The sequence below is a fragment of the Delphinus delphis genome, chromosome 8 (assembly GCF_949987515.2).
Source record: "Delphinus delphis chromosome 8, mDelDel1.2, whole genome shotgun sequence".
Classification (NCBI taxonomy): Eukaryota; Metazoa; Chordata; class Mammalia; order Artiodactyla; family Delphinidae; genus Delphinus; species Delphinus delphis.
Window position 1 is genome coordinate 86,971,882 of NC_082690.1, and position 25,411 is coordinate 86,997,292.

Consider the following 25,411-nt stretch of genomic DNA (forward strand, 5'->3'; position numbering starts at 1 on the left):
GGCATGGTGGATGTGAAATAAGATAGGTTATAGGAAGGATCTTGAATATCAAGCTGCAGTTTATCAGTCTGTGAGTGTCCTTATCCTAAAGCCAAGAGGTAAGGACACTCATGGTTATTTTGTAGGAAGTGGTCTTTACGTGCTTTCTTGAGCCCTGACAGTAGCCTTGCACTAAATGGAACAGGCCCTGGGAGTGCTCTGGTATCAAGAGCTAACTGTAGGCAATTTAAGTAGTTCCCTTTACAGGCTCACATTGGAAAGGCCAGTCCTGAGGACTTCTAGTCAGTATGACCATCTAAACAGATGCGGTCAGGGTTCTGCTCACTTCGGGGTAGAAAATTATAAGACAGATTTTTTAAACGTAAGTTGAGCTTAAACACAGGAAAGAGGAATCACCAAATCCAGCAATGTCCAGAACGGTGAGCAGGAGTTGACTACATGCCCCGCTGGGCCTGAGCTGGAAGGGTGGAATAACTGAGATTGGGAAACAGTGGTGTTTTTTTGTGGGCAGGTGGGGAAATTGAGAATTAGGTTCAGGAGGAAACTTGCAAAAGCCTCTTAGTCTCATCCACCAGAGGGCAGACAGCAGAAGAAAGAAGAACTCAAATTCTGCAGCCTCTGGAACAAAAACCACATTCACAGAAAGAGAGACAAGGTGAAAAGGCAGAGGGCTATGTCCCAGATGAAGGAACAAGATAAAACCCCAGAAAAACAACTAAATGAAGTGGAGATAGGCAACCTTCCAGAAAAAGAATTCAGAATAATGATAGTGAAGATGATCCAGGACCTCAGAAAAAGAATGGAGGCAAAGATCGAGAAGATGCAAGAAATGTTTAACAAAGACCTAGAAGAAATAAAGAACAAACAAACAGAGATGAACAGTACAATAACTGAAATGAAAAATACACTAGAAGGAATCAATAGCAGAATCACTGAGGCAGAAGAACGGATAAATGACCTGGAAGACAGAATGGTGGAATTTGCTGCTGTGGAACAGAATAAAGAAAAAAGAATGGAAAGTAATGAAGACAGCCTAAGAGACTTCTGGGACAACATTAAATGCAACAACATTCTCATTATAGGGGTCCCAGAAGGAGAAGAGAGAGAGATAGGACCCGAGAAAATATTTCAAGAGATTATAGTCAAAAACTTCCCTAACATGGGAAAGGAAATAGCCACCCAAGTCCAGGAAGCACAGAGAGTCCCATACAGGATAAACCCAAGGAGAAACACACCGAGACACATAGTAATCAAATTGGCAAAAATTAAAGACAAAGAAAAGTTATTGAAAGCAGCAAGGGAAAAACAACAAATACAAGGAAACTCGCATATGGTTAACAGCTGATTTCTCAGCAGAAACTCTACAAGCCAGAAGGGAGTGGCATGATATACTTAAAGTGATGAAAGGGAAGAACCTACAACCAAGATTACTCTACCCGGCAAGGATCTCATTCATATTCGATGGAGAAATCAAAAGCTTTACAGACAAGCAAAAGCTAAGAGAATTCAGCACCACAAGACCAGCTCTACAACAAATGCTAAAGGAATTTCTCTAAGTGGGAAACATAAGAGAAGAAAAGGACCTACAAAATAAACCCAAACAATTAAGAAAATTGTCATAGGAACATACATATCGATAATTACCTTAAACATGAATGGATTAAATGCTCCAACCAAAAGACAGAGGTTCGCTGAATGGATACAAAAACAAGACCCATATTTATGCTGTCTACAAGAGACCCACTTCAGACCTAGGGACACCTTCAGACTGGAAGTGAGGGGATGGAAAAAGATATTCCATGCAAATGGAAATCAAAAGAAAGCTGGAGTAGCAGTACTTATATCAGATAAAATAAACTTTAAAATAAAGAATGTTATAAGAGACAAGGAAGGACACTACATAATGATCAAGGGATCAATCCAAGAAGAAGATATAACAATTATAAATATATATGCACCCAACATAGGAGCACCTCAATACATAAGGCAACTGCTAAGATCTATAAAAGAGGAAATCGATAGTAACACAATAATAGTGGGGGACTTTAACACCTCACTTACATCATTGGACAGATCATCCAAACAGAAAATTAATAAGAAACACAAGCTTTAAATGACACAATAGACCAGATAGATTTAATTGATATTTATAGGACATTCCATCCAAGAACAGCAAATTACACTTTCTTCTCAAGTGCGCACGGAACATTCTCCAGGATAGATCACATCCTGGGTCACAAATCAAACCTCAGTAAATTTAAGAAAATTGAAATCGTATCAAACATCTTTTCTGACCGCAATGATATGAGATTAGAAATCAGTTACGGGGTAAAAAATGTAAAAAACACAAACACGTGGAGGCTAAACAATATGTTACTAAATAAGAGATCACTGAAGAAATCAAAGAGGAAATCAAATAACTAGAGACAAATGATAATGAAAACATGATGACACAAAACCTGTGGGATGCAGCAAAAGAAGTTCTAAGAGGGAAGTTTATAGCTGTATAAGCCTACCTCAAGAAACAAGAAAAATCTCAAATAAACAATCTAACCTTACACCTAAAGGAACTAGAGAAAGAAGAACAAACAAAACCCAAAATTAGCAGAAGGAAAGAAATCATAAAGATCAGAGCAGAAATAAATGAAATAGAAACAAAGAAAACAGTAGCAAAGATCAATCAAACTAAAAACAGGTTCTTTGAGAAGATAAACAAAATTGATAAACTATTAGCCAGACTCATCAAGAAAAAGAGGGAGAGGACTCAAATCATTAAAACTAGAAATGAAAAAGGAGAAGTTACAACAGACACCACAGAAATACAAAGCATCTTAAGAGACTACTACAAGCAACTCTGTGCCAATAAAATGGAGAACCTGGAAGAAATGGACAAATTCTTAGAAAGGTATAACCTTCCAAGACTGAACCAGGAAGAAATAGAAAATATGAACAGACCAATCACAAGTAATGAAATTGAAACTGTGATTCAAAATCTTCCAACAAACAAAAAGTCCAGGACCAGATAGCTTCACAGATGAATTCTATCAAACATTTAGAGAAGACCTAACACCCATCCTTCTCAAACTCTTCCAAAAAATTGCAGAGGAAGGAACACACCCAAACTCATTCTATGAGGCCACCATCACCTGATACCAAAACCAAAGATACTACAAAAAAGAAAATTACACGCCAGTACCACTGATGAATGTAGATGCAAGAATCCTCAACAAACTACTAGCAAACAGAATCCAACAACACATTAAAAGGATCATACACCATGATCAATTGGGATTTATCCCAGGGATACAAACATTGTTCAATATATGCAAATCAATCAATGTGATACACCATATTAACAAATTGAAGAATGAAAACCATATGATCATCTCAATAGATGCAGAAAAAACGTTTTGACAAAATTTAACACCCATTTATGAAAAAAAAAAGACTCTCCAGAAAGTGGGCATAGAGGGAACCTACCTCAACATACTAAAGGCCATATACGAAAAACCCACAGCAACCATCATTCTCAATGGTGAACAGCTGAAAGCATTTCCTCTAAGATCAGGAAGGAGGCAAGGACGTCCACTCCCCTCACTGTTATTCAACATAGTTTTGGAAGTCCTAGCCATGCAATCAGAGAAGGAAAATAAATAAAAGGAATACAAATTGGAAAAGAAGAAGTAAAACTGTCACTGTTTGCAGATGACATGATACTATATATAGAGAATCCTAAAGATGCCATCAGAAAACTACTAGAGCTAATCAATGAATTTGGTAAAGTTGCAGGATACAAAATTAATGCACAGAACTCTCTTGCATTCCTATACACTAATAATGAAAAATCTGAAAGGGAAATTAAGGAAACACTCCCATTTACCATTGCAACAAAAAGAATAAAATACCTAGGAATAAACCTACCTGAAGAGACAAAAGACCTGTATTCAGAAAACTATAAGACACTGTTGAAAGAAATTAAAGATGATATCAACAGATAGAGAGATATACCATGTTCTTGGATTGGAAGAATCAATATTGTGAAAATGACTATACTACCCAAAGCAATCTACAGATTCAATGCAATCCCTATCAAATTACCAATGGCATTTTTTACAGAACTAGAACAAAAAATCTTAAAATTTGTATGGAGACACAAAAGACCCTGAGTAGCCAAAGCAGTCTTGAGGGAAAAAAACAGAGCTGGAGGAATCAGACTCCCTGACTTCAGACTACACTACAAAGCTACAGTAATCAAGACAATATGGTAGTGGCACAAAAACAGAAATATAAATCAGTGGAACAGGATAGAAAGCCCAGGGATAAACCCACACACCTATGGTCATTCAATCTATGACAAAGGACGCAAGGATATACAATGGAGAAAAAATAGTAAGTGTTGCTGGGAAAACTGGACAGCTGCATGTAAAAGAATGAAATGAGAACACTCCCTAACACCATACACAAAAATAAACTCAAAATTGATTAGAGACCTAAACGTAAGACCGGACACTATAAAGCTCTTAGAGGAAAACGTAGGAAGAACACTCTTTGACATAAATCACAGCAAGATCTTTTGATCCACCTCCTAGAGTAATGGAAATAAAAACAAAAATAAACAAATGGGACCTAATGAAACTTAAAAGCTTTTGCAAAGCAAAGGAAACTACAAACAAGACGAAAAGACACCCCTCAGAATGGGAAAAAATATTTGCAAATGAATCAATGACAAAGGGTTAATCTCCAAAATATATAAACAGCTCATGTGGCTTAATATTCAGAAAACAAACAACCCAATCAAAAAAGGGGCAGAAGACCTAAATAGACATTTCTCCAAAGAGGACATACAGATGGTCAAGAAGCACATTAAATGCTGGTCAACATCACTAATTATTAGAGAAATGCAAATCAAAAGTACAATGAATGAGGGGGCTTCCCTGGTGGCGCAGTGGTTGAGAATCCGCCTGCCGTTGCAGGGGACACGGGTTCGTGCCCCAGTCCGGGAGGATCCCGCATGCCGCGGAGCGGCTTGGCCCGTGGGCCATGGCCGCTGGGCCTGTGCGTCCAGAGCCTGTGCTCCACGGCAGGAGAGGCCACAACAGTGAGAGGTCCGCTTACTGCAAAAAAAAAAAAAAAAAAAAATCCTACAATGAGGTATCACCTCACACCAGTTAGAATGGCCATCATCAGAAAATCTGCAAATAACAAATGCTGGAGAGGGTGTGGAGAAAAGGGAACCCTCTTGCACTGTTGGTGAGAATGTAAATTCATACAGCCACTATGGAGAACAGTATGGAGGTTCCTTAAAGAACTAAAAATCCATCGACAGATGAATGGATAAAGAAGATGTGGTACATATGTACAATGGAATATTACTCATCCATAAAAAGGAACGAAATTGGGTCATTTGTAGAGATGTGGATGAATCTAGAGACTCTCATACAGAGTGAAGTGAGTCAGAAAGAGAAAAACAAATATTGCATATTAATGCATATATGTGGAACCTGGGAAAACGGTACAGATGAACCGATTTGCAGAGTAGAAATTGAGAGACAGATGTAGAGAACAAACGTATGGATACCAAGAGGGGAAAGCGGGGTGGGGTGGGGGTGGTGGTGGGATGAATTGGGCGATTAGGATTGACATGTATACACTGATGTGTATAAAATGGATGACTAATAAGAACCTGCTGTATATATACCAAAAAAAAAGCTGGAGAAAAAAAAGAATTAGGTTCGGTTTGGATGTGGTAAAGTTTGAGTTCCTTATTAGATATTCAAGGGAATGTGTTCAATAGACAGTTGATTATAGGAGTTAAAGTTTAGGAGTGAAGTCTGACTTGATAGACATTTTAGAGTCACCACCCTATAAATGGAATTTAATGCCATAAAATGGCTAACAGACAAATATATTTATTTGTCTTGGAATAAAAATGCTTACCTTGTTGAAAATGTTCTCTCATCGGCATTTCTTCATGAGGCTTTGGTGTTCAGATTTGTGGTATTTGCATTTTCTGGAAACCCATACGTAGAGGTAAAGTGGTCCTGGGCTGATAATCTTCCTTGGTTACTTGGCAGAAGCCATTATTCTGGAAGAACATAGTCTCTAATCCAACTCACACAAGATTCCCAGATAAAGTCCCACTTAACCACAGATTCACAGTTCCAAATTTAATAATTGACATGGAAGCTGCCCTTTAGGGGCAAACGTTATTAGGCATAACAAGTAACAGGATTAGACCTCCAGGAACTTCAGCTAATTGGAATTACTAGATACGTAAAAACGTATGTTTGAAACGACAAAACGTGTAAGAGAAGGAATTGAAAATATGAAAAAAGACAAACACTATCCAAAAAGTCCAGACAGGTTTGAAAAGAACAAATAGAACTTCTAGGAATGAAAAATGTTGTCTCTAAAATTAGAAAATGAAAAACTCAAGGTTGGATTAAGGTGTGATTAGACGTGTCTTACCAAAGGATTCGTGAAGTTCAACCTGTTAGCCTGCATGCAGTAGCAGTAGAGAATATAAAAGAGAAGCTAAGACACGAAGAATAAAATGAGAATCCTCTGCTAACCCAATAGGAAGAATTCCAGAAGGAGAAAAAAGAGAGAATGAGGAAGAGGTAATATTCAACCAAAAAATGGCAGAGTTTTCTAGAATTTGAGAAAGACACATGTCATATAAATGAAAGAGACAGTGCTTCATTAGGAAGCATTTTGAGCAATCGGCTCTGCATGGCTGCTGCCATCTTCTAAAATAATTATCAGTATCTAAGAAAGTTTCACCTTTATAAATAATGCAGTCAGTTGGAATCTATTTTTAAGTTTTTTTCCTGATGAATTACAGAGCTTTGGCTATTTCCATATCCAGTATGACAGAGTGTTGGTGTCATTAAAGAATGATTCAGACACAGACCAGCCTTTTAGGATTATTATAAAATGATTAAATTTCTTCACACTTTGAGACCTTGATAGGCAAGTAGATAGGAGGATTCTTTGGACCACATTTATCTCTCAGACTTCTAGCTCGCTGGCAGTCTGATAAGTTATTCACACCCATTAGAATATGGTGAGTATAATGCAGAGCCAGGAGACAAATGGTTTCATCATTCTGTTCTTTTTCTTTTGATTACTTGTGCTATTTTCATGCAGGACAAGCCAGGGTGTACTTTAAGCCCCTGGAGCCTGTTTCCTTGAAGGTTGCTTTTAAAATTCTGTGTTCTGCCAACTCAGGAGAAATGTTGTTTACCAGTACACATAAGTAATTGAGAGCAATCTAAATCGTTGGTTCTCTGTAATTCACTGGCTTCATTTTTAGTTCATCACCTTTGTGATTTTTTTGAGCATAATTTAGTTCCTTTTTTAAGATTTTTAAAAAAATATTTATTTATTTATTTGGCTGCGCCGGGTCTTAGTGCACCACACGGCGTCTTTGTAGTGGCGTGTGGGATCTTTAGTCGCGGCATGTGGGAATCTTTTAGTTGCAGCATGCAGGCTCTTAGTTGCAGGATGTAGTTCCCTAACCAGGGATCGAACCTGGGCCCCCTGCATTGGGAGTCTTAACTACTGGACCACCAGGGAAGTCCATCGTAATTTAGTTCTTTAACATTTATGTATTGTTACACATGGGTATGACTATATATGTCTAAGTATGTTTGGTGCTTGGTACATAACTTGGTTCAGTCGTTATGTATTAAAAACATTTATATTCTACAAGAAAACTTTTTTTTTTTTTTTTTGAGGTATGTGGGCCTCTCACTGTGTGGCCTCTCCCGTTGCGGAGCACAGGCTCCGGACGCGCAGGCTCAGCGGCCACGGCTCATGGGCCCAGCCGCTCCGCGGCATGTGGGATCTTCCCAGACTGGGGCACGAACCCGTGTCCCCTGCATCGGCAGGTGGACTCTCAACCACTGCGCCACCAGGGAAGCCCCCTAAGAAAGCTTTTTATATACCTTTTTTTCTTATTAGCTATGTTTTTAAAAATTTTTATCTTGAGATCTTTATTGTATGGTCACTGTTATTTAAAACTGAGTTTAGACCTTCAAACATTAAGGGGATTGAATTTTTTTCATGAAAATGAATAGTGTTGTATATAATTTTGAATCTAGTTTATTTTTAAGCTAATGCTAATGATCTGATAACCTTTAGTGGATGGCAGTTCGGTCTTACAAATCTTTAAGATTTCTTGAAAATCTGAGACTCTGTAATTCACAACTGTTACTAATGTGTGTGTGTGTGTGTGTGTGTGTGTGTGTGTGTGTGTGTGTCTGTTTTAAGCCAAGGCAATAAGGGTGCAGTGAAAAGAACTCTAGTCTAGATTTGTCCTTTGGGGTTCCCACTCTGTCATGAAATATCTGGGAGTGAGTTGAATTAGATGATTTCTAAGATACATCCTTGACTTTAGAATTCTGTGATAACTCAGTTTCCTTTTCTTTTTTGAAGTCATAGTGTTGTATCACAACCTCCTCAGGAGCTTCCTGGGTGTAATCTGAAATCGGCCTCATTCATGGAGGATAGGGAGCGATGGCAGAAAGAGGCTCCAGGTTGGTAGGTGGCAGGTTTAATTAAGCAAAGGGACTTTCATGGGAGGAGGCCTTAACTGGGCTTGATCACGTATACTGTCCAGGTGGTCTCAGCACCACAGTACTATCTCAAGGCTATGTCCTTGGGCAGCTTCCAGCACTGGGAAGGCAAGCGGAGCACACATTTCACAGATGGGGAGGGGGTGAGGGACCTGCAGTTACTCTTGCCCAGCTAAGTGGTCACGTCCTCTTGATAACCTGTCTCATCACATGGAGACATGCAATAATATAGCATGTAAATTATTCCCATCTTCGTTGATCTAATGAATGTTAGAAAAGTAGTTTTGTAATGAATATTAGAATACTTAATTTCAGTCTGAGAGGATTAAGTAAAGAATATGCATTATTAACTTAGTAGAGAAAACAGTTCAAAAATGCCAGGTAACATGTACAGTTTCAAAACCTGAAAGGTGAATTGAGCCACATTCCACATTTTTATTACAAGCTTGTTATTTGGAAGGGGAAGTGTGTGTCAGATTATTTTTAGTTTAATTAAAGTGTATACAGATTGTTTTTTCATCAGTTGTAAGGTCATATCTATTAAAATAACAAAAAGGAAGAAAATATTCTTGTTCCACCCTTTTGTGAGAGAATATTTGAGGGTATGAAAAACATTGTTTTCTTTCTTGAGATATTTAAGAGCTTATCCTGAAACACTGGAACAAAACTAGACTGAGATAGTTACATGAGGTACTTGGCCGCACATTGTCTGGAACAGGCGTAGAACTTGCTTCATTAGCCATGTTACTGCTGCTGCCCTTGGTGTTTGTTATCCTTCAGAGACTGTCATTTTATGTGGGCTTTCCTTTTTTCATGGGACTGGGAATCTTGAATATTTAAAACAATTTTTGTGTAAATCTTAGATTGTATAATTAATACAGTGTGTAAAATTCAGAAGTAAAACTGTCTTAAAGGTGTTGTTCACTATTTGAATTGTTATCACCAGGTGCTACTAGAGAGTTAAATGGGTCTCTGGCTTCTATTGTAGATGAGGCTTTGGTTTCTGTTATTTCTGGGGATTTGTATACATGTTTGGATGCTAAAATGGAAAATTTCTGAAGTGTGCATTTCACAAATAACTTCAGTGTTTTTTCAGTACACTACTATTTTAACAGCTTTTGAGGTATAATTTACACACTATTAACAGTCACCTATTTTAAGTGCTCAATTCAGTGATTTTTTAGTGAATATATAGAGTTCTTCAGCCATCACCAAAATACAACTTTAGAACGTTTATATCACCCCCAAAACTCCCTAATGCTTGATTGCAGTCACTTCTTTCTCTTATCCCTATCTTGATCTGCGTTCTATCTCTAAAACTTTGCCTTTTCTGGGCATTTAATGTAAATAGAATCATGTATTATGAAGTCTTTTGTGACTGGCTTCTTTGATTTAGCATGATTTTGCAGTTCATCCATGTTGTAGCATGTATCAACATATCAACAGTTCATTCCTTTAGTTGCTGAATAGCATTCCATCATTATGCTTTTTTACGTTTATTGTTAATATTTCTATTATGTCAGAATTATAGAATTGGTGAGTGGAATTGGTGAGATTACAGTACTATTCAATAGAGCTTCCTGTAGTGATGGAAATGTTCCATGTCTGCACTGTCCAGTGTAGTAACCACGAGCCACATGTGTGTTGGGCACTTGAAATGGGTAATGCAGTGAAATTTAAGAGCCAGAAGGATGTAAGGGAGGTCAACTTTGCCTAGCAGTTTCCTTCTCAAACAACTACTCCTGCCTTGAGTCCTCAGAGCAGGATGCCCTAGGAGCCGGGTTGCCTGGGGTCTTGGGCCATGCAAGTAATATCTTTTCGTGTGTGATGGAGAGTTGGCAAACACTGACTAGGGCCCCCTTCTCTATCCTCCCACGCTGCCGTAGGCACTGACTGTATGAGATTGGCATTGCCTGCTTGTTTGTACTCTTCCTCAGTCAGACTTTGTCTTATTTTATCATTATTTTTACCATAGGGTCTTGCACAGTGTCATGCACATAGGGGCAGCCAGTAAATATTTGTTGATATACGATTGAATTATCTTTGTCTCTAATCATCGGTGTCATTATGGTTTACCTTAGCACTGAGAAGAGGTTTCTTTCTTTAATGTTCATATAGATGTGACTTGGCCTCCCACCATTACCACCACACACACCTTTTAAATAAAGACTTTTATTCTTTTTTTTTTTTTTTAAGACTTTTATTCTTAACTTTCGGCAGAACAAGATTATTTTGTGAAAGTCATAGGATGTGCTTAGTTGATAAACATCACCATTAACTGTGTTTGATCAAGACTACACTTCATACCCAGAATTTACAAGAGAAAGGGAAGCCTCTGTATACTCCAGTCCTCAGCTCTGGCAGCTGCCCACCTGGACAAAGGCACAGGATGATGATGATGCTGGCTTCGGTGCTGGGGAGCGGCCCCCGGGCGGGCCTCTGCTCTGGCCCCTCCTGGGGCCCGCACTCTCGCTCCGGGCCCGCTCCACCTCGGCTGCTGACACGCACCACGAGGAGATGGCACAGGGACACGCAGGAACACGGCAAGGCTGCCATCTCCTTCTACAACCAGTCAGCCCTCAACGTGGCAGCTGAGGAGCCGTCTGTCACCTCACACCAGCCATGATGCTCTGTGCTAGCTTCTAAGTCTTCTTCTCTAGACTCTGAACTTGTTGTGAACAGAACCCTATCTTATTGTTTTGTTTATACCCAGTGTCTACCTATAAATGCCTTATATACTAATGTATGCTGAATGGTCTGTCTGAAATGATGGCGTATGGAGTAGGGAGCTAGAATGAGTCTTGGTTCTTAATGGTTATTAATAACATACATAAGTTTTTAATCTAAAGATGTTGTGAAGTGTTATTTGAAGAGGTTTGTGAAGAGTTAACATTTGCAGTTCCATGATTTTTTTTATAATAGCTGCACATTCAAAACTTTCCTTAGAGTCAGAGAGATTAAGTAACTTAGTCAGGATTACCAGTAAGTGTCAGAGCTTGGAATAAACCTGTGTCTGAGTTGGAAGAGCTCCTCATAACTACTGTGCCTTGCAGGTTTTCCAAGATACAGCACTAAATTGTTGACCAGGGCTGAAACTGAGTATATTTGAAATCTTCATGGCTCGTTATTTGTCTCAAAATTTTTCTTTGGCATTCACATTATGTTTGATTATTGACAGATAGAACCCTAGTTTTGTGATATTAGGGGTAATGTGCCTTATATAATAATACAATGTTTTAAACCTTGCTGTGGTTCCTGGGGAAGGTTCACCACACAATAGATGCTTTTCTCTATGTTTCTTTACATTTTATCTCTCTCTCAGGATTCTCATATAGCTAATATATATATATATATATATGTTTTGTAAATAGGTGTACCTTTAATTAAAACAAAATAAAAAGGAAACAGGATACCTAAGTTTTTAAATGTCAGAAACATGCTACAAATCAAATGTTAGAAGTGAAAGAAACATAAAGGACAGTTTGATGTATACCTTATGAGGAAATGAGGACTTGTGATATTATAGCAATTTTTTTCTGAAGTGTTTTAATCTCAAACTCATTATGTATGAGGCAATAGCTGGAGTCCTAGGGAATGAGGTAGAATGTAAAACACTTAAACTGTGTCCTGTTCCTATTATGAAGAAGCTCATAGTTTGGTAAATAGAAGAAAACCAATTTTTAAAAAAGTAATAGAAGTTAACATAACATTTCATAGTACAATTTGTGATTCATTTCAAATTAATTACAATTACTATAGGAATTCAGGAATAGGAACAAAATCATCTAGGTTGATCTATGGCTGAGGTAGAATTTGTGAATCGTTCTCAAAGGGTGTTTGGAATTTGAAATAGGCAAGCACAAGTGATAAAACATTATTTTATTGTTTTCCTATGGGCAGAATTTCTTTTCTAGGTGTCCAAAAGAAGTATTTAATTGCTAGGTTGCCTGGTTCAATTGTTTTTTCCATGGTTACAGCAGAAACATATTAGGGTGTGATTCCTTTCCTTTTGAAATATAATCTGTCTTAACTGCCCTAGGACATCTGTCATATAAAGAAGTGATGTGAGATTGTATAATCTGGCACCGTAGCTTTCTCTGTATGACAGACAAGTTTCCTTTTTGGGTGGGATTCCTGCTTACCTCACCAGCCTAATCTCTCATCACTTCTCTCAGGTAGTATTAGCCAGATCCTCCGAAGTTTCCTGTTTTCTTTCGCCTTGAGAGCTTTGGGTGTGTTGTGCCTTCTGCCTGGATCACTTGCCCCTTTACTTGATTGTCTCCTCCTCATCTTTTCAGGCTCAGACTAGATGTCTTTTTTTTTTTTTTTTTTTAAGGAAGGCTGCTCTCACCTTTCAAAAACTGAATTAGATACCCCTGCTGAGTGTTCCCGTACCATCCTGACTTCACCTAATTCCACTGTTATTTCCAATTAATTTATCACAAGATAGTGAGGATGCTTCTTGAGGTCAGAAATCTTAACCACTTTTTTCCTCCCACTGCTGTATCCTCAGTGCTCTAATACATTTTCAATAAATATTGGTTGAGTAGGAAAATCTCTTTGGGGTTAGACTGAGCACCTTTCAGGTGTTTGATAAATATCTAACAGATAAGTTTATTTCATTAAAATAGTTTGTATTGGTGGTTCTGAATTATTTTAACTGAGATATAGTATAACCATCTGTGTGAAAATCTTGATACACAGTGAAGGAGTTTCAGTACAGTGAACTTTTAGAGCGTATTTGTTATGTCAGCGCTTTAGATTTTCCTTCATGTTCTTTTATTCAGTGTGCCTATTCATATTGCTGTACCAGCTGTTTTTGGTGTGTATGTGAGGGGGTGTATTTGTATGCTTCACATTTTTCTATATCTTACTTTTTATTCTGTTTTTGTTTATGTCCGTCTCTTATAAGCAACATTTAACTAGATTTTATTTTTTTATTCGTTTTGATATCTCTTTTAGTCGGTGGTTTTAATCCATTTATGTTAATTGTAATTACTGATGTGTTTGGACTTCTACCATTTTTGTGTTTTCTGTTTTTATCCTTTGCTTTTTTCTTTTCATGCATCTGCCTTCAACTGGATAATAGTTTTTGTTATTTTCTATATTTCCTGCTTTTATGAATGCTGTAGGTTATGTTTCCATTTTTATATTTTTTGGTATACACCATTAAGTTTTTAGGATACATATTTAATTATATTTTGCCAGTGCAGTCTAGAGTTATCCAGTATTTTCTCCTCCTATCTGTATCAAAGTTCTTAGCATGTTTTATCACCTAAAAATATCCTTATCCGTCTTATTGTTTTTTTTAATGTTTGAGTTGTAAACTTTTTTAACCCCTCAGAAATTACCTTTTAAATGATTAAATGTTAACACTTTATCGGTTTCTATGGTAACTTGTTTTGTGTAGCCCATGGGTCCCCTCTGTGTCTACCTTTCTTTTTGATAAACTGCATTTTGTAAGAGCTCATCAGTAAGTGGTAAATTTTCTTAGCTTTTATGTCTGAACTTTTCCTTCGTTCTTGAATGATGGTTTGGCTGCATATAAAATTCTAGACAGTTATTTTTCCTCAGCTTTTTGAAGATATTACTCCGTTGTCTTCTGACCTCTATTGCAGCTGCTGAGAAGTGTGCTCTCAGTCTGTCATTCCATTGAGGTAATCTATTTTTTTCCCTCTGATAGCTTTTAAAATTGTGTTTCAATTGTTGAAAGTATGTAATTTCTATACAGTGTATGATGTGGAGTCATGTTTATACAGTCTAATACTCTTTTTTTCTGTTGAATTCTTTTTATCAAGGTATTACCTGCACAGTGTAAGCTCAATTAATTTTTACAAACACATATATCCAGGTTACTAATACCTAGTCAAGATACAGAATATTTCCAGCAAGTTCCAAGGCTCCCTGTGCCCCCTCCTAGTCAATACACTATAGATAACCACACTCTAAACTCTTTCAATGCTCTTTCATTTTGAGGATATATATCTCTTTTTAACTCTGGGAAATTCTCAGCAATTATCTCTTCAAGTATTGCTTGTCCACTATTCTCTCCCATCTCTTCCCTTGGAACTCCATTGGACAAACACTGCAGCCTCAATTTATGTCCCTTAACTGCTCTTTTCTACTTGTCCTTTTGTCTGCCCATATTAAGTTCCGGGTAGTTCACTGAAGCTGTCTTTAATTTACTAAATCATTCTTTCACTATGTCGACTGTAGAATATATCCCATTGATTGTTTCTTGTTATTTCATTAATTGTATCTTTCATTTCCAAGATTTCTAATTAGTTTTTTTCCTTTCAACCTGATGGTGCTTTATGTCTGTACCTTATTTTTCTTTTTTATCTCTTGTTCTTGTGATGGATCTTATACCTTCATTTCTATTTCTGAACATCCTTAAGATACTTATTTTAAAATCTTTGGTGGGTTGCACTAAATAGATTGCATCTGAAATGAATTTCTGTTCCAATTACTGATTTTTGTGGTTTTCTTTCTTAGCATTAAATTTCTTCATGTTTTGGAACTTTGTTTTGCAATTTACTTTTGAGTGGAATGTTTCTGTTTTAGTTTCGATGTCTTCCTACCTGTCCCCTGAGTCTCCCTTTCCACGCCCCTCAATCCAGGGATTTTGCTATTGATATTTGGGATATTGGCAGATAAAGTAATGGAACCAGAGGGTGGCTTGACTCTGTTCTGGTACTGAGGTAGTGTTTTTGTCCCCTACCTTCTTAGACCCTCATTTCTGATATAAAGCCATAGTTCTAGTCAAAGGTTTTGGTTGCAGCCAGCCCTAGCTTTAAGCAGAGAATCGATTTGAGTCCCCTGCTTCATCAGGCCACTTTTAGTTCCCTTTGCTCCAAAGGAAACTACTGTACTTCACCCTTCCTCCCCACAACCTGCTTTTAGCTCCAGAAACCAGCAAGTCAGGTCCTGCTCAGCATTTTTGAATATCTATACTGTTTCTGTTGCACAGAAGTGTTTCTTATTTGACCTTAGCTATGTCTTTGATTTTCTCTCTTTATGCTTAATATGTTTTTATTCATTTGTGCTCTGTGGTGCAGACAGGGTTTCTGAACTCGCGTACAGTGTTAACCCGGAGGTGTTATTAATTGTAAAACTGTCTTCTTAAGGAATAATAATCAAAATATATTAAAAAGGAAGAAATATGGGGTCTGGAATTGATTTGTTTGGAGGAAGATACGCATCCCTTTCTATTCTCTATAAAATGCGATTTCATTTTTAATGTTTGCTTAATAATCTCTATAATCACTTTTTTATTATAACATATAATTTAGGTTCATTATTGAGCTTTTGGGAAATGCAACAAAGCATACACATATACACCACAGAAACACACACACAACATGAGAATTACTTGTAATTCCACAACCCAGAAATAGCTGTTGAGTGTTTTGGTACTTATTATCGTGTTTTACACACTTTACACACACCATCTCACATAACTAATATTCATATTTTAAAAAACAAAACAAACCCAGTCTTGTTTTGTAGGTGAAGCTGTGAGTACTGGAGATGCCTTATGTGAAATAGAGACTGACAAAGCTGTGGTTACCTTAGATGCAAGTGATGACGGCATCTTGGCCAAAATAGTGGTAAGTTTTTATTTTGACTGTCTTCAACAGGATGAAGATTTCTTAAATGTAAAGTTCCTTGAAATTGAGTTACTGTTTATTTTTACCTCTTTTTTTATAGTGTTATAGTATACATAATACATTTTAAATTCAGATGTTTAAAATATTTTAGTGTTAAGGTCTAATAGTAGCCAGTAATGATCAAACAACATAGAACTATTTCAACCATGATAAAGATAACTCAGTGTTTTGGGTTCCCTAGTGGAAAATGAGAAGCATTCTGGCCTGAAGGATGAGAGAAGTCTATTTGAGGTGGAATTTGAAGACAAAGAAAGCAATAGGTTAAAGCTTAGAGCTAGTAATTTCCAAGTTTATAGTTGGTAAAATTTTTAAAAAGAAATGTTTTACTCTAATCTCATGAAAGCAAGAAACCCTGTCTTCATCTATCCCCAGGACTCCGAAACCTAGAAAGTGTATAAAGTGACTGTCTGCTCAGCTCCTTTCTCTAGATGAGACTATTTGAAGTTGTCCTATGCATAGTCTTGCTTGTGGGTTTCATAGCCACACTCAGTGTCCTGGTCTACTTCTTACTCTTTCTTACAGTTTTATTCATCCTTTACATTTTTATAATTATTTAAAAATATAATTATTTAAAAAGATATGTGTATGGAATATTTCATATACTTGAATGTAGTTGACAATCTTATCTTTTGATAGCATATTTTCTGCTTCATGAGCAAAAGGAAATATACTTGTGGGGCTAGCAAAACCAAAGTCATTTCCTTTTAGATCTAAATTTCAATACATTGCAGTAATTTTCAAGGCTCTTCTCTGAACAAACTTTGCTTTATAACTAATTAAAAATATGAAGCTGTAACTTGGATACTTTGGTGGCATTATTACAAGCTGAAGTTAGTACAACCCTTCAACCAAAATGTGTAGCAATACAAGAGAGGTTACTTAATTAATGGAAGGAAATACGGAATATCATATAGCCAATGAAAAATTGTTTCTAGGAAAAAAATGTGATTTCTTTGTAAGTTAACAAAAATTCAAAAAAATTTTGGAAAAATGCTTTTACAGTTGTGTGTGGACAGTGATTACAATCTTGTAGAACTTTAAAAACATAAATACAGAAAAGATTAGAAAGAAGTGTTATAAAAATTTGAGTATGTGTCTTTGGTTAGTGGAACTAAGTGATTCTCCTGCTCTGCTTTTTTCTGTTTTTCTCTATATTCTAAATTTTCTATAATAGGCATGTTATTTTTATAATGGAATATTAGAATTTATGTGAAAAGTAAAGTAAAATGAAATGCTTAAAGCCTGTTTAAGGTTACATGGTATACTCACTGATGGAGCATGTTTGTTTCTTAACATGTAGGACATTTAATAGACAGCATGGTATAGCAGCTAAGATTGTAAGCTCTGGAGTCACACTGCTGCCTGATTCATATAGCTAATAAGTTCTGCGGGTTACTAGTTATGTCATGATTAGCAAATTCTTTTACCTTCATAATAAAGTGGAGATAACTATAATACCTAGGTCATGGGGTAGTAGTAGAGATTGAGTGAGATAATGCATATACACTCATCACAAGACCTATCACCCACCAGGTGTCAATAAATATCACTGTTCCCATTATTACTACAGTTATTCATTCAGTCTTGGTGACCATAAGCCCCCATTTCAGTCTGTATATTTGTCTAATAATTTGTGTTGGTTGTGACTAGACACTAAGCATCCATTTGTGCCTCTGTAGTTTGATTTGTACAGATAAACTGCACGTCTATTAGTAGTCCATTGTTGATGTGGTTTTAATTCTGGGCTACCAGCTTACCTCTGCTTTGACCATGCATATAATGCCTTCCTTCATACATTCTATTCAAAGACCATACCTTGGGATGTCATACTTGATATTTTATCTTTTACATTCTAATTTGTCAAACTTCCTTGTCATCTTCAATATTAATAGCCATGTTAAAACACATTGTTGAACATACTTCCTAGGAGGAAATGTGAATGGAAGGGTAAAATTTCTATACCTTTATAACTAGGAAAAAATAAATGTTCATACCAAAAGTAGTTTCTTTCACTAATTTATGCAGCATTTTGAAATGGAAAAAGGTTGTTTGAATTACCATATGTAATAAACGCAACTACATTTTATTGTGTGTGCTTTTGGCAAGCTGTGTTTTTGACCCTAGTTCTGGATTGTTTGGCTGTGAAAGTCTTCCAGAATTGACAGCATTTTCCACTCAGGTATTTAGTAATGCATTTCAGATTACTAATGATGTCATAGGTCAGTAGTGACTGTTCATCTGGCCCCAGAGCTCTGAAGCGGTGTGGGGGGTGTGATTGACGGCAGCTTTAGCGGCACAGATAGCTATTTCCTTGCCAAAGACTGTATGTAGTTTAGGGCTTTGTGCTTTATTATTATTCCACATGCATTTTGGATAATAGGAATAGGAGTATATTCATGTCACAATGTGTGCAATTTTATGGGGAAAAAATGGAGAAAAAAATTACGGTGGTTTTACTGATAGTGTTTGGTTTTTGTCTTTTTTTTTAGCCTTTCACCCCGCTCCATTCTCAACCACCCCACTAGCAAGTTACAACTTTGTCTTTCAATGTGGAATAATCCTCATATTTTAGCACACATAATAAATGATTTTTAAAGGGATACATATAAGAGATTTTTACTTTCAGCATCAAGGAGTTGGATAATTGAGCTTGTTAAAAGGCAGGTGATGATATAAAACTCTAGTTTTTAGTTTGCCCACATTTTGAAAGATTAGGAATTATAACCTATTTTGCTATTCATAGGGATTTACTTCCATAGTCTGTGAGAGGTTTTTATACTCTCCCTCTCCTCCCAATCTTATTCTTTTCTTTGTACTCATAATTTTTACCTCTGAATTCCATTTTAAATGTAAAATAATATTATTACATTTCAATTAGAGCCAGAAAAAAAGCTTAGAAGCTCTTAATAATATTAATAAAGAATAATTGGTATCAGTGTAATTTTATGATTTATTTCCAATTAAGTTAATTGGAGAGTTGTTAAATTCTCATTTAATCACTAGTAAGTTGTCATGCAAAAACCTTACATTATTATACATATATCAGTTCATAAGTTTAGTCTTAAATTTATTCAGCAAATTGGATAGCAGGTGTTTTACATGGTAATATAATAGAATATTAGGATGACATTTTTGGAGAGTTTATTAGAGATTGTGTAGTTTGGCTTCAAATGTATTTAGGGTTACTATATAATTTGTCATACAAGTCAGGATACTTTTGAGGGTGAGGAGGGCGTAGGATGTTAGGATTATTTAAACTTATATAATTAAAAAAATATTTAAACTTACATAATTTTAGAAAATTTTAGTTTATTGACTGGCAATGCACTCATTGATAGAGTTTTATTTTATTGGTAGGCCATTACTCTTCAAAACAATTTTCAAAAACAGAATTCTTTCTAAAACCTACCATCCATAGATATTAAAACAGATTTTTAAAAAACTCTTTATTGATCATCTGAATATTACAAAAACAACAGATCATAATTATTTTTGGTATTGTTCGTCAAATTCAATCAATTTCTTGATTGTTTCCCACTCCAGTACTGTGTCACTGATGTTTTCAAAAGAATGGATTTTTTCAATAAGGTTTTATTTTTTTGTTAGATTCCCTCCTCCCCTCCATTATTTTTTATTAAATGCCTGCAGTCTCCTTCAGCATTGCATTTTGTAGTTTGAAAGTTAATGGTTGAAATTTGAAATTTTAAGACCTTCAGTTGATTCTTCTCTGTAGACTATAATATTTTTAACTGAGAAAATACCCTCTCAAAGCTCAGAGCAAATTCTACTAATTGGGAGATACTCTCAGTTCTAATTTTTTTAATACTGAAATGGGTAAATGACATTGAAGTAGTAAATGAGTCTATGTTCCCCATGAATTAAAAGCTAAATCATTTATAATCTACTCTTCCTTTCTAAGCTTCTTTGTAAAAATAGTAGCAATGTCTTGAGGTGCTGTATGATCATTTTGATTGAGTGAATATAATTTACAGATTGGGTACTGATCATATTGAATGTTGTCTCTAGTGTCACACTGCATTGACTCCTTGCTAACTAGCCCTGTGACCTTGAGCAAGTTATTTAACCTTTCTCTGCCTCAGTTTCCTTATATGTAAATGGGAATAATAATAGCACTTCATAAGGTTTTTAAGAGAATTAAATGAGTTAATACTGTGCTAGAACAGTGCCTGGCACTTGAGTACCAGGCAAACTGGTATTCAAGGACTTAGTGGATGTCTCTCCTCCCCTCTGCATTTTAGCTTGTTATTGATTTGTTTTCTGCTTCATTGTTTCTATGTGTCTTCCTTTTAAACCAAAGTTCATAGTGTATATAAGTTAAATATATATATTAAAGAATAAAAACAAGTTAAAACTGTATAATGGTTCAAACTATGATGGAAAATCTGTACTGTTTGCAAGCCAACTAAGCCAGTCATGTGACTCAGCTTATCTCCACTAACCATTGTGCATGTTCCTTCAGTACTCACTTAGCAGCTCTCAAACTGTTCTGTTTTAAAGAAGAAAAATATTTAAATAATTTCTTAACTTACTGATTATTTTTTAATGCCAGAATCAAAGCAGACAGTATTTACCAGCACCTTTAATGGAATGAACCCTCTCAAACAATTTCTCTGTTGCGAAATACTGCTGTAGATATTTTGTGTCTTTAGCATCTCATATCCTTGGGTACACTGGAGCTTATTAAGGGGGCTGTATTTAGCACATTTGCAGATAATACATTTCAGCTTTGGGGGATGTCTCTGGTAGAGAGGACTCATACCAGGGGTCTGCGCCTAGGGATAGAATTCAGACTCTATAGGTATATGTATATTGAGAAATAGTTTGTCACAGAAATAGTTTGTATCAATGTCTCACATGTCGCTGTTTACCCAGCCTCATGCTGGGCCTTTCGATATGAATTTCCAGTCCTTCCCAATGGGGACAGTCCTCTGTAGTTCAGTCTTGATCCATGTTGAGTATATTTTTGTTTTAAAAATAACTTGGAGGAAAACAACACCGCAATCATAATAATAGCATCTTTCCAATTTATGTAGTACTCACTAGATGTCTGGTACTATTCTGAGTGTCTTGTATATAACTCATTTATTTCTTATGATAATTCTGTGAAGTAGTTAATAGTATTATTTCCATTTTACAGATGAAGAAACAGGCATGGTGAGATAAAGAAACCTCACCAAGGTCACATAACTAGTAAGTAGCAGAGCCAGCATTGAAGCCCAGGGAGCCTATAGAAAACTGCGAGGGAAGGCTAGTAGTTTAAATGACAGACTCCAGATCGAATATTTGAGTATTAACGGGCTGTTTTAGCAGAACTAAGTGTAAAAATCTTGCATTTAATATTAAATCAGTGACACAAGAGTAAGGGAGAGTTTTGATCAAGTAAGTCAAATGCCTGGGAAAAGACCTGGGCCTCTGAGGTGTCGCAAAGCTCCAGATGCTGTAGTGGAGCAGAGCGCATCCACAGTGCTAACTTAGAGGGAGCAGTAACAAAGGCTCATTTGGTTTCTCAGCACAGTTTTGAAAAGAGCATATTCTTCTGTTACTGAGTCTACACAAATTTTAAATATTTGCTGACCACAACATAAGCAAATATCTACAGGAAACTAGCACGCCTCTAAAAGATCTCTTGTTGCACTAAGGGAATAGAAAAAGAGAAGTGATTTTAAATTGTATAGTGATTTTAATGACTTTAAATGGAACTATAATAGGCATTATTTTCTTATAACTTCTATTAATATGTTCAAGTTGTGTGGTAGTATATCATTGTTCATGGTATTTGGATTTCATGTTTCATCGTGTCATTTTTTAATGGAAAAATATGAGTAGTTAAAAATAAAATCTACTTGATATTTAGATATGGTAAAAATGGAAATGATACTAAATGCTCATTATTGCCCACTTGTGAAGGTGTCAATAAGTAGGGTATATACGGAATCATTTATATGATTTATTGTAGTAAATGAAACAAGGTGAGGTGTCAGTTTCAGATTCTACATAGTATCTGATTCAGGTTTTAGAAACCTATTGATATTTTTAAAATAAAACTTTCCTTTTTTTAAAGAATGCTTTTTATTTGAGTGAGGTTCTTTGAACTTGGATATTGATCCTATTTCTGGTTCAGTTTTGATAGGAATTAACATCAAGTGTACTTCATATCACTTAATGCTTTCTTCTATCAATTTTTTAAGAAAATTGATCATTTTACTTTGTGATTTTGAGTTAGCAGTTCATAAGCAGGTAAATAGACATTTTCAGAAGAAGAAAAAGTGTTAACCCATTAGTAATCTTAACTCATCTTTTTGACATAGTAAAGAAAAATGAGCAGTCCACAGAAGTGAAACTTTTTAGTATGTGATGAACAACTAAACAAATTGTTCTTGGGTTGTTTAGCATTTTTCTTTCCTCAGCCACAATTCATTAAACATCCTTATTTAGTTTTACGTACCCATTTCTTTTATATATTTACTGTTCTTCTCCATCAGTAGTTAGTAAACTTAGAAAGCTTCCTAACTCTCAGAATTTATGCCTTATTATTTTAATAGTGCACATATTAATAACCATGAAAATTACTGTTACTTAGAAAATGTCAAACCCATTCTAAGAGTTACGCTTTTACTTATAATTACTATACTAGTGACTGTCCTGCAGTCTGTCATTCTATTATTCATTAGATTACATCTCTAATGAACCTTATTTAAAGTAATTGAAAGGGAACAATAGAAAACTTTGAAGGAATGACATTTTCTTCCAGTACTGAACTTATATTATCATCTGAAGGTTCTCTAGGGACTTCTTTTAATAAGTAAATAAGAATCAACTCTTTCTTTATAAATTAATGCTGCTGAAATGCTTCAAATATATTTGAGTTTAAAAAAATCATCTTCGATCTTATTTATGTTTTTAGTTGGCAATATCTATGAAAAAGTGGTCAGCTGAGACACCACCATGTTTCTTACGTACTTACAGAAAATTCATGAGGTTTTTATTTTATTTCTTAGGTCTTTCAAATATACATACAGGGAAGAAATTAAATATAGAGAAATGTGGAAAGTATATTTAACATTATTAACCACAGTAGTTAACCAATTCTGTCTATACAATGGGATGTCCTTTTTTCCAGAGACTAAGTTTACTGAAAAGATCTTACTTTAAATTAATTTTCATAAATATGACTTATTTGAAGGAATTAATCCCTTATGAAATCTTGGAATTCTCTAAGCCATTGTGGAAACTGTCTGGGAAAGACCAATAGTTAAGATATGTTACTACAACTCCTGTTTTGGATTTGTACTGAATGACATCAAGAGGAAGATGGTAATGGTAGCTCTTATATATTTGAAGCCTGTGGGAAAGAGAAGAGATTCTAGATTTTTGTTTTTTTTTTTTCAGGAGGTAGAATCAGTAACTGGAAGGAGGAGAGTAGTGAAAAAAGGGGTAAGTGCGGGAAGGTAGGCAAGGCACATGAAAGGCGGAGGCAGGCTAGCTCAGGTGTAGATTTTAGCTCACGTTAAGAGAGATTTCTAACTGGTACAGAATTATCCAAGGAATAAACTACTTCATGAAGTCATGAGTCTTTCCATCTCTGCAATTATTTTCTTTTTAAAATATAGGTTGCAGAAGGATCTAAAAATATACGGCTAGGTTCACTAATTGGTTTGCTAGTTGAAGAAGGAGAAGATTGGAAACATGTTGAAATTCCCAAAGATATAGGTCCTTCGTCACCAGCTTCAAAACCATCAGTGCCTTGCCCTTCACCAGAACCACAGATTTCTACCCCTGTCAAAAAGGAACACACACCAGGAAAACTACAGTGAGTATGTTTATTTGAATGATGTTATTTTAAAAAAAAAAAATGTTACAGCAACTTTTTGAGTATTTTAATCATTATCCTTTTTAAAACTCCTTTGTACATTAAGTAGGAAGTTGCTGCTCTTCCCTTTTTTTCTCTTAGGAAACTGAGGTCTAGGAATGATTATTTTACCATCATTGTTTATTCCACAGACAAATAGTATTGAATACCTACTATATTCCAGGTACTGTGAAGGCCCTGTACACCTTGTGGAGAAAAAGACAAACAGCCTGTGTCCCCACTGAGCTTGAGTTAGGCTTTAGGATTCCAGAATGGAATTCAGTGTACCAAACTTCATATTGTGTTCTCATTCGTGGAATCCTAATTACTGTAATGTGAATTACAGTTTCAAATGTATAGCTGATATAAAATGAAATTAGCATTTTAACATGCCTTCTTTTTCTAACTACCCTGCATTTGAGTTTCTGACATGTATTAGAGCTCGATTTTGTCCAGTTGTTCTGTAACAACACAGATACTTAGTAAACATCGTTTCACTTTAGCTTTCCATAACTTTAATCAATGGACTCTGAAAATTATGTTTTATTTATTTACTTTAATATTCTCTATAATTATATGAAATTCCTTTTTTATTGTAAAAAAAAGTTCTTTTTAGAAAAATGGTCCTATTAAGAATGCTTTTGAGCATAAATAAAAATGCAGACGCTTTCATTTTTATATTTTTTTCCAGTTGTTTACCATTGTCAGTTCTTGTTAGAAGAAGTTGCCAGTGTGTTTGAAGTACTGAGTTTTAACTTTCCATTATCATACACAGTGTTTCTGACTCCATTGCCTTGACTCTTTATTTTCCATGAAAATCACAAGGTAGGCTCATGGATGCTTGGTACTTAATGCTCTTTTCCCTTTTGCAAAGGTAGTATACTCTGTGATTTTGTTAATATCCAGTGTTAGAAATTTTCATGGGTCTGAAACCCCATGGTGTAGTTTAAAAACAGCTGACCTGTGAACCTGCACAGTGTTGGCCCATGTAGTGATTTAAAAAAATTTTTTCAGTTGGTTTGTTACTAGCTAATCTTACATTAAAACCTAAAATTTCAGGGCTTCCCTGGTGGCGCAGTGGTTGAGAGTCCTCCTGCCGATGCAGGGGACACGGGTTCGTGCCCTGGTCTGGGAAGATCCCACATGCCGCGGAGCGGCTGGGCCCGTGAGCCATGGCCGCTGAGCCTGCGCATCCGGAGCCTGTGCTCCGCAATGGGAGAGGCCACAACAGTGAGAGGCCCGCGTACCGCAAAAAAAAAAAAAAAAAATCTAAAATTTCAGTTTCTCTTGAA

At 35.9% G+C, this 25,411-nt stretch overlaps 1 protein-coding gene across 2 annotated transcripts in view; it reads left to right on the plus strand.

Annotated features, from left to right (window-relative positions):
* The window catches only part of PDHX (pyruvate dehydrogenase complex component X), a 78,453-nt gene that overhangs the window by 20,462 nt on the left and 32,580 nt on the right, over window positions 1–25,411 (plus strand). For both annotated transcript variants that reach the window (XR_009520401.1, XM_060018690.1), the window contains exons 3-4: window positions 16,089–16,189; window positions 23,881–24,080. Coding sequence is in view for 1 of the 2 variants with exons in the window: in XM_060018690.1 (XP_059874673.1) it covers window positions 16,089–16,189; window positions 23,881–24,080 (301 nt within the window). In the remaining variant the exon portion in view is untranslated. The remainder of the gene's footprint in view (window positions 1–16,088; window positions 16,190–23,880; window positions 24,081–25,411) is intronic.